A 10,597-nucleotide genomic window follows, 5' to 3' on the forward strand; every position below is an offset into this window, starting at 1 on the left:
TATCATTGCTTAGTTGGAAAACGAGAATAGTGAAATCTATTCCTCAGGACTGTTAGGAGATTAAAGTAAGTTTATGTAAATGTAATGTCATTTTGTAGATGACAGGACACTAAATGAATATAAGTACTAGAATTCTTCCCGGACACAGAGGGAGATGTTACTGAGCAGTAAAATTTCCTTACACATACTAGAAGCAGTGGGGGTGGGAGGATTAGGCCTTGGTAATTTGCAAACTGGAATAACCAGCTCCTGAATCATACAGACTTGGCTATGCCAGGCCCAGCATAGAATCCTGGTGGCATCTCCAGTGAGTAGAAAGGGGGTCCATGAGGAAAAGTCAAAGGGGTGATTTTCTCCACAGAAAGCACAGATGGGAGCGGACCCAGTGATTTCCAAAGATACACAGGCATCTGTGGAACCATGGCAAGCAGCTGCACCCCATTTCCACAGAACATAGGCCAGGTGAGGATCTCTATGGGAGGGCAGCAAAAGCCAGCAAGAGCTAAATACATACTTGACCTAAGTCAAGTGTTTTCCAGAACCAGCCGGGGGAGCTGGGTCATGGGACACTGTCTTGGGACCCCAGCAGCCCTCACCCCAAAAGGTTTACCGGTTGGAGTTGGCACTAAAGGTGCCTGTGGCTCAGGCACCTTACTTTGGCATATATCTTGCCCCAGATATCAATGGGGTTTTAATTCCTAAATTAGTTAGCTTAGGACAATTAACTACAGGCTTATCCTTATGTAGAAACAAAATCCATTCATCCTGCCTGCCTGCCATCCAACCATCCATCCATCCATCCATCCATCCACCCATTCATCCACCTACCCTTTTCCTATCTATTGAACCAGAACTACTGACAGATACACACTGGTAGAAATACCCAGTGAACATGACTTGTCTTTGCTGTCAGGAAGCTCACTGTGTAAAGAAGGGAGTTCAGCTGAGAAGTAACTGGCATACAGTATGTGGGGAGAACGGTCTGAAGAGTAAGCCCTGGAAGTGCAGGGAAGGGAGAAAAGATTCCACAAGATTCTGGAGCCATCGTGGAGAAAGGGACATCTGGGCCAGGGAACTGAGGAGGCAGCTTGGGGCAGGATGTATGTGGGAGTGGGCATAGCACAGATCTGTGCGTAGAAGGAAAACGCTTGTTTCTTTATTTTCACAGGTTTTATCCTGTATCATTAGTCAAAGTATAAATAACTTTTTAGGAATAGGGAGTAGGCATTGGACTTCTTTCCTGACTAGGGGTTCGACAGTATCCCCCACATACTAGGAAGGTGACCTCCCTGCTGTCCAGCTTCTCTCCTCCAGCAGCTTCTTGGAGTCTGCACTCTAACATGAACTCCCTTCTGGGCTCTCATCTGTCATCGTAAGGTTTAATTGTGTCCACCTTGTGAGACCACACCACCCTTTTTCTACCCCAGGGAAAAAGGATCTGGCCTCTCCCTAACTCCTATTTGTAAAGCTGAACACATGAGATGTTATTTCCTTCAATCAAAAATTGTCAAATATTGAGAGCTTTATATGATCCAACCTATTTTATCCGCTTCCGCTAACTTGGCACTCATGTGGTCTCTTTGTAGCACTTTCCATTACTAGAATTTAAATGACCTGGATTCTTTCTCTCTTTCTTGGCTTTCTCCCTGTCTCTCACTCCCGCCCCCACCAGTGTAAGCCCATGAAAGTAGGGGTGGGACTGTCAGTCTTGGCTGTATCCCTAGTTCTTATTATACTGCATGGGACGTAGTAGGTGCCCAATATTTGTTTAATGAATGAACAAAGGCTTTGTCCCAGGGCTGGAGCATTAAGCAGACATTTTTCTAATTCTATGAGTGGATGAAACCAGGTCTCATTCATTTCAGCTCTAAATGCCGAATTGTGGGTTACACTCAGGCAGTGGTTTCCAAACCCGACTGCTCACTAGAATCACCTTCAGAGTGTGAAAAAAAAAAAAAATTTCAAGGTTCACTTGAAATGGAGTTCACAGACCCATGGAATCACTTTATGGAAGAGGGTCCTGGAAATCTATGAATCTTCACCTCCCAAGGTGACACTTAGGTAACTGCTAAAAAGGCTGTTAGGACCCTCCCTGGTGGTGCAACGGGTTAGGACACAGCAGTGCAAGCTGGCCGCAGCCGCTTCAGTGTGAGTTTGATCCCCCGCCCCGGAGGTGATCAACATGGTGCTGCAGACCTCTCCTGACCCTCCCGCTGCTCCCTTCAGCAGTGTACTTCTTTGATCTACCTGTTCTGCTCCCCCACTCTGTCTCAGGTGAATTCTCTTATCACTGCTGCACCTCTGGCTTGTACCCCAGTTCTGTATGAATAAATAAAAATAAATCTTTAAAAACAAACAAAAAGCTGTTAACTACACTTGGGAACAGACTCCATCAAGCCACAGGGAGAGGGCTAGTCTGACCCTCTCACTGCCAGGCTCCCAGTGTGGCTCAATGCCCAGTCAGTGACGAATAACACCAAAGAGCTGTTGGATGCATGTGGGAGCTACCAAGGCCCACTAGGTTAGCTGAAAGTGATCTTAAGTGGATTGATGTTGAGAGTTTTCTAGGGACATCATGGACTCCCAAACTCAAGATGCTTGTATATTTGTGATAGTGGGTAACAAGGCATGTGTCACTGGGCAGTTTAACCTCAGTGAGCCCCAGATTCTTCTGTGGACTGAAAGCAGTGACCTAAATGACCCCAGAGTCCTCTAGAGCCTGATCTTGCTTTCCTTAATGACTTGTGTATTCAATAAGTATCTGATGTTGGACAAGTGACTTACCTCCTGTTAAAGGACATGTAACTCCATGCTCTCACCCCTTGCTGCTGGATGATACTTATGAGGGCGTCTCATCAATCTCAAGCTATCACCAGCCACTGCAGCATGAGTTCGAACCCTGACCAGGGAGCTGACCCACATAGTACAGCTGACCTTTTTTCTTTCACCCACTGCTCCCCTCATTGGTGTATTCAGTCTGCCTGTTCTGTTCCCCACTCTGTCTCTGGTGAATCTTCTTATTTCCTGCACCTCTTTTCTACACCCCAGTTCTTGTGTGCATTAAAAAAAAATAAAGATATAACATGTCATAAAATTGAACCCCCTTTTGGTGGCAAAATTAAGACTTGAAACCTCTATTCTCTGATATCAGATATTTACACTTTTATTTTATTTTAAACCATAGATTTCCTCTCTTTATGAATTCACATTTTAGACCCATCCACTGTGGCTCATTTTCCTGAATTTTACATATTAGGAAACTAGTGGGTTGATCTTTTTAGAAAACTCCTTTCCCATTGGCATATAAAGCTGGACCCAACTATGACCACCTTTAACAATCAGCCCTTTGAACATCCCTGAATATTTGGCAGGAATTAAAATGGGAAGAGGAAAATGAAGAAAGAGAGAGACTTACTGCATCCTCCTGTGAAACCTTTCCCTCAGTATCTTTAACAGGTCTCCTTTGAAGAGACTTCTGAGAAGGTCGCTTAAATTGGCTGCAGCCACAGGTAGCTAGTAACTCAAGAATTCAGGTTCTTGAAGAAACAAGACCTAGGTCTAGAGTCTGATTTTATGGTTTCTGTTTTGTTGTAAACAAACATATGACCTATATCCAGGTCATCTCAGCTCCATCTACTGTCTTTCTACCTTGACTATTCTAAGCATATTTATAATTTTTTATTGAGATACAGTTGACATAAAATGTGGTATCAGTTTTGAATGTACTATATGATTCAATATTTGTATATTTGCGAAGTGAGTACCATAAATCTCATCAACATCAATCTATTAATAGTCACAATTGTTCTCTTGTGATAAGAACTTTTAAGATCTCTTAGCAACTTCCAAATATAGAATACATTAATATTCATTATAGTCACCATGCAAAATATTACATACCCATGATTTATTTATTTTATAAGTAGAAGTTTGTACCTTTTAAAGTATATAATCCAGTAGGTTTTAGTATTCACTGAGTTACGCAACCATCATTACTATCTAATTCCAGAACATTCTTATCACCCTTCCAAAAGTCCCCGGGCCCTTAGCTGTCAGTTCCTATTTCCTCCTCTTACCAGCCACTGTAGTTTTGTATACTAAAAACTGTAGTCTTATCTGAGGTCACAAAGATTTACTATTGTGTTTTCTAAGAGTTTTTAAAGCTTTAGCTGATTCTTTTACATCTGTGTTCTATTATAAGTTAATATTTCTGTATGATGCGAGACAGAACCAACTTTTTAAAAATAATCTTTTTCTATAGTGACATTTAGTACACATACATAGGAAAGTACATAAAATTAAAATGTATAGCTAATAAATTGTCATAAAAAGAACACCAGTTAGGCACACACCCAGGTCAGGAAGTAGAACACTGTCAGCATTCCTGATGCTCTTCTGGTGCTGCTTCCTATTCAATACTTTGTCCTCCCCCAGGAAATATCTGCTACACTTAAAGTAACCTCTTGTTTGCCTTTCTTAGTTTCACTCCCTAAACCTGCATCTTCAACAACAGTTTTACTTTGCCGGTTTTTGATGCTCAAATTGACGGGTTTGTACCATTTCTGGCTTCTTTTACTCAATGCTATTTTTTTTAAGATTCACTTAGTTCTGCAGGTAACTGTGAGTCATTCGTATTTATTACTGTTTGATGTTACATTGCATTAATCTGCTGTGATGTACTGTTTTTGATGGGCATTGAATTATGTACAGTTGGGGCTTATATAAACAGTGCTACTGTGAACTCTTCTCGTCTCTTGAGCCGGGCATACAGATCTTGGTGTAGAATTTTTGGACCTGTATTTTTCACATCGGTAAAACTGTTTGCCAGTGTGGTTCTATCAGTTTAAACTCTCACCAGCTGTGAATAAAGACTGCTTGGTCTGCACCCTCACCAACACTTTTTATTGTCAGTCTGTTTGATAACAGCCATCTCAATGGAGTGCAGTGATTTTTCATTAGTTTTAATTTGCTTTTCCTCTGGTGACTAGTAAGGTTGAGCACCTTCTTATATGTTTATTGATCATTTATTACCTATTTTAGTCTTTTGCCCATTAAAATTTTTGGTTTTCTAGTTTTCATCTCATATGTAAATTCAGAGAAATTTCCCCTCTGTGTTTTCATAACTTCATGGCTCATTTCTTTTCAGTGCTGAGTAATACTCCATTGACAGGATATACCACATTTATTTATTCATTCACCTACTGCAGGACTTCTTGATTGCTTCCAAGTTGTAGCAGGTATGAATAAAGCTGTTAAGAAACTCCTGTGTGCAGGTTTTTTTTGTTTATACATGTTTTCATTTCCTTTAGTAAATACCAAGAAGCATGATTGCTGGGTCATATGTTAACAGTATGTTTGTGTTTGTGATAGGGTGATGCCCAGAAAAAGGGGACGTTCCAGATTCCCTGCTCCACCCAAAGGAAGGTGGATCTGAGCAGAGGATAATCTAGATAGGAGACTGAAGAGGAATGAATGGGAATGGGAAGCCAGAAGGTGACTTGAGGAAGGTACATGGAGCAGATACATGTGAAGAGCCACTCTTGTTTCTAGGCCCTGGACTGGGTGAAACAGACATGGGTGAGACATCCATGGGGAGATGACAATGGCAGCTTTTATCTTGATTTTGATTTTGCTCTTTTCCTCCCAAACTTGTGTGGCCATCCCTGACTCTTTTCTTAGGGTCCCCGCCAGAAGGTGCTTTAGACTTATGGCGGGCTTTTGGGCTTTGCTTTGGGCCAATCCCCTTTTGGGTAAACTTTTACTCATGAGGGCGGTGGGTAACTTTGGGTGTTTGATTTAGAAACTATATGCTTTGTCTTTTCTGTATTGCACACGGAGGATATTAAAGTTCCTTTCCATTAAGTTCTTATATGTTTTGTCTTGATGCGGCAGAGGGCAGCTGTTTAGAACAGGCAGGTTTGGGGGTTCCAGGATGCCTCTCTCCCTGCCCTGTCACATGTTTTGTTTTATAACAAACCAGTTTTCTCAACTGATTATACAATTTTGTAATCCACTAGCAACTGATGACAGTTCTTTTTAAAAATTATCACTTTAATCATTTTCTTTTCCACTAAATAAGAACAGGTTTATTAGGAAAAGGAGCAAGAAAAAGCGGGGCCACCTGCATGGTTTCAGGTAGGTGGGAGAGCTGCCTCTGCTGTTTTACAAAGGGAAAAGGTTTTAGAAAGAAACCCCTGCATAGACACGGACAGGAGAGTTCACTTTAATTATTATCAAGTGCACAGTTCAGTAGCATTAATAGATTTACATTGCTGTGCAAACATTCATCTCCAGAATGCTCTTATCTTCCCAAACTAAAAATCTATACCCATTATAAGGCAACTCCCTATTTACCCTCACTCTCCCCTTTTCTTGGTAACCATTTTCTGTTTTCTGACTCTATGAATTTAACTATTCAGGGTACCTCATAAGGTAGAATCATATCAAATTTGTTCCTTTGTACCCAGCTCATTTCACTTAGCATAATTCTTCACTTCCTCATGGTACACCCATGTAACGTATTTCAGAGTTTTGGATTAGAGTTTTTATTCTACATCACCAACATCTGATGCCAGTATTGAATTTTTAAGGCTCTTTTTTTATTCAGTCAACATTCATCTCCCCACACATTTCTCCTTTTCATTCTTATTCCTTCATGCCTCTCTGAACTGGCATTGGGGCATCATTTTCCTTTGGCCTGAAGACTATTGTTTAGATGCTGACATGTCTCATCTGTCTTTTTCTTACCTTTTTAAAAACGTCTTATTTTTTTTCTCCCTCACTCTAGAGGCTGCTCTTTGGCTGTTCAAGTGTCCCGTGCCCACAAGAGGGGAAAGCTGCCATGTCGGGGAGTTACAGTTCAGCAGCAGCCCTCATTTCTGCGGGATAGAGGTGATGGACTAGTGCCTCTAGCTTCCTCAGTGGGGCTAACCCCAGTGGGGTTATTCTGACAATAATTCTGACTATGTCCCACGTAAGATGTCCAGTGCGGTTGGATTCCATTTACCCACAGTGGTAAAGCACTCATCACCCATCCATTATTGGATTGTCCTCCCTTTCTTGTTTCATTTCTCCACTTCCACATAGAACGTCCTAAAATAAGTTTCTAATAAAGTATAGTTTATTTGGATCCTTGAAAAACACAGGGGTTAGAGGCAATGTGCCCACCTTTCCCCACCCCACAGTCAAAAGTCTACTTAGAACTTTTGACTCCCCCAAACTTAAATCTTACTGACACTGATAACTGGAACAGTTGATTAACATAATATATTTTGTATATCCTATGTATTCTATACTGTATCCTGACAATAAACTAGAGAAGAGAAACTTATTAAGAAAATCATAAAAAAATTTTGTAGTAGTAGTATTTGTTGATATTATAAGTAAGTTTACATGTCTGATTACAGAAAATCTGGATGCAAAAGGACCAGAATAGTTCAAGTTCATGTTCTGACATGGTAGAGGACTGTTGGGGCACTAGTGTTGGGCAACATGTCAAAATGTACATTTGTAGAGGTTTGAAATTATAACCCCTGCAGCAGATACAAAGATGTAAATTTATACCTAAATAAGCACGACTTGGAATTATTAAATTCCAAATTCAATATGGAGTTATATGCTTTTGGATTATTGAAAAGTAAAACCCAAAAAACAAATCCATGTTGTTCCAGGGTCAACCGTATTTATAGCTAAATCCTGTCTGAAGCTCATTTTGGGAGGAAGCAGGCTAAGATGATGGCTTTTTTCAGGTGAACAGCTCCTTGGGTTCCAACAGAAACTAGGAAGGGTTCATTAGCATTCCTCATGCTTGCAGAGCCTTTGATGTCAATTCCTGTCCCAGTCCAAAGTCCTTACCAGAAGAACCGCTCAGCTTTTTGACTTCCTACTCTCTCTGGAATTGGTATTCACCCCAGAGGAAAAAGTGATTAAATGCAGGACTCACTTCCTTGGATCCTGGTTTGGTCATTCATCATTATTTTGTCCTCTCTCTTGTGCCTCTAAGGCTATTTACATAAATATTTTGCTGAAATTTCCTAATTGTCCTCAAAGGAACAGTCAATCCAAATTATCAAAAAAGAGGCTTCCCAGCCTCCTTTTGTAGGTCTGTGTTGCACTTTGACTTGTCAAAGAGCTTCTGCTTGAACCCTGCATGTTTGCATTACCTAGCTATTTTCCCTACCCCCCCTCCCAATCCCAATCCACGTGATGGGCTTGCACAACTCCATTCCTTTATTTTTGTTTTATCCTGCTCAAAATTGTGACCCTTCAAAGTGTTATGGCCCTGGAACAGGAAAATTTTCCATGACTTGCCAGTCTGGGACAGCAAAAAGTTTGCAGTGCCAACCAAGATGGATATCAAAGACCAAGAGGGCAGTTTGAATGGGCAGCCTGACTGGAGGCAGGAAACCAACCCTGAACCAAGAGAAAAAGTTTCAGTGCCAGTTATCTAGGAGTGAAGAAATCATGGTGCTACTAACTGAAAGCACTAAGAAAGATAGATTTGGAAGGAAGAAAAGTGAAGCAGTTTGATCTGAAGTTTGTTCAGGGGTAAATCTAAAATGTCTAGGTCTCCAAGCCAGATATTCTCGTTCCCTGAGCATTCTTGAAAGTACAGCTTAAATGACTTTCCTTTATTCTCTTGTCTGCAGTCGCTTCCTCTTTTAACTTCCATAGCACTCTTTGCATTTATCATGTTACATTTTTCCCATTGGTTTTGAATAGTCTGTTCCTTCTAAATTATTAACTAGATGGCAGCTGTGCTATGGTGCAAAGAACAATGGAATCAGAGTTAGATGACCTGGGTTTAAGTCTCAGCTTCAGCACTTAAGGTGTTTGAGCCTCAGTGGGGATCATTGACCCCGTAGTGTGATTTGAGTATTAAAAGATCTAAGTATATAAAATGGTACAGAGTAAGCTTACATAGTAAGCATTGTAAAAAGTCCACTTGCTGAGGCTACTCTGTGTTATGAACAGTTTAGTGACTGACGCGTTTTCTTATTTAGACAGCACCACAATCCTGCATAGATTAACTACTAAAATGATTATTTTACAAATGAGGAAAAAGAGGCTGTGATAAGTCAAATAATTTCATCAAGGTCACATAAGTAGCAGAAACAGGACAAAAATTGAGTTCTGAATCTAATAACTAGCAGTGTCCACTGGTCTACTCTGCTTCCTATAGCTCCCATGAACTTATAATAGTGACCTTGAGATCATTTTTTAATCAAAATTAATCTGGGCCAATTTTGGAGAGAGTGACCTACAAAGTGTTCCATTATCTGTCTCACGGGGTGCCTACTCTATCTACCCTGATTTATAAATATATATATGTATATATATATATATGTATTGCTCAGAACTTTCTAAGTGTGTGTGTGTGTGTGTGTGTGTGTGTGTGTGTAAAATGCACTAATAGAAAACTTGTAGAGACTCTCTCACAGCACCCTGGATTTAACACAAACCCAGAAACTGGAAGTTTCATGTTTTCACCTTTTTGTTTTGCAAGTGGTATTTGATTTTTGAAAAGACAAAGTTTTGGGAAAAAAGCTATGAACTGCTTTCTGAAGAAAAAAAAAAAGGCAGCTAGATTCAGCCATTCAAGAATTTGCCGCTATGCTCCCATCGACCGTAAACTGAAGTTCACTTCTGTAGAATAGATGTATCATCTTCCATTTTAAAGTAGTAAAAAAGCCTCCAATCACTTAAAGAGGGAAATTAGTGGAAATTTCCATATTTTGTAAGGGTACCTGATGGGGGTGGTGTTAAGGAGACTGAGAATGTGGTGGTGAAAGAAATGCTGCAGAGTCAGCTGGAGGATCTTACACAGGAACTTCTGGAAAGGTCCTTACATAACCACCTTCTCCAATAAAAGACCGTGTGTTTCTTGCCCCTTGACTGATATTACACTTCCACTTTAAATATAACTGCGGATGAAGGACGAGAAACAACAGAACCCCCTAAGGGTCCGCCAAATAATTGGGGCTGCCCAAGGGATATCTGAGCGAGAGCACACAGGAGCCCCTCTTCCTCTCCACCTCCCCCGAGACTCACACTTAGCCTCCCTCCCGAACTCCCAAACGCCCAGGCGGATTCGCCCCTCCGCCTCCTCCTTTCTTAACACGTGCTCTCCGGAACACTAACTCGGGAGAGATCCCACCCCCCCGGGGGGGGCTGGGCTCGGGGGCCGAACGGACCAATCCTCGCGCGCCTTACAGCGTCGTGGCCCGACAACGTTGAGCCGCCCAATCGAAAGGGCCTTACCGCCCGTTTCCCGGAGTCCCGCCCCCTCGCAGCCGTGCCCCCGCCCGCCGGTCTCCTCCTCCCGTTTGCCCCTCCCCCGCCGCTCGGGAGCGGAGCTGCGAGACGGAGAAACTGGGGCAGAAGTGAAGATGGCGGCGGCGGTGTTGGCGGCGGCGGTGGCTTCTCGCCAGTGACGCGCGGTGCGGGCTCATCTCCCTCCCCACCTCCCCTAGTCCGGACCCCATCCGCCGCCCGGACCACACCGTCCCCGCAGCCCGTCCCTCTCCTCCCTCCCCAGTCGCCCCTCCCCCCCCCCCGGGCTGCCGACCCCGCTGTGGGATGCAGTCACGGAGCAGCC

At 42.4% G+C, this 10,597-nt stretch overlaps 1 protein-coding gene across 1 annotated transcript in view; it reads left to right on the forward strand.

The window, feature by feature from the left end:
- Nucleotides 1-10,388: 10,388 nt before the first annotated feature.
- Nucleotides 10,389-10,597, forward strand: part of UBR5 (ubiquitin protein ligase E3 component n-recognin 5) — a 122,308-nt gene continuing 122,099 nt past the window's right edge. Inside the window, exon 1 of the mRNA XM_012722908.1 lies at nucleotides 10,389-10,429. Coding sequence (XP_012578362.1) covers nucleotides 10,389-10,429 — 41 coding nt within the window. The remainder of the gene's footprint in view (nucleotides 10,430-10,597) is intronic.

Source organism: Condylura cristata, unplaced genomic scaffold (genome assembly GCF_000260355.1).
Source record: "Condylura cristata isolate star-nosed mole 26May11 unplaced genomic scaffold, ConCri1.0 scaffold00009, whole genome shotgun sequence".
Classification (NCBI taxonomy): domain Eukaryota; kingdom Metazoa; phylum Chordata; class Mammalia; order Eulipotyphla; family Talpidae; genus Condylura; species Condylura cristata.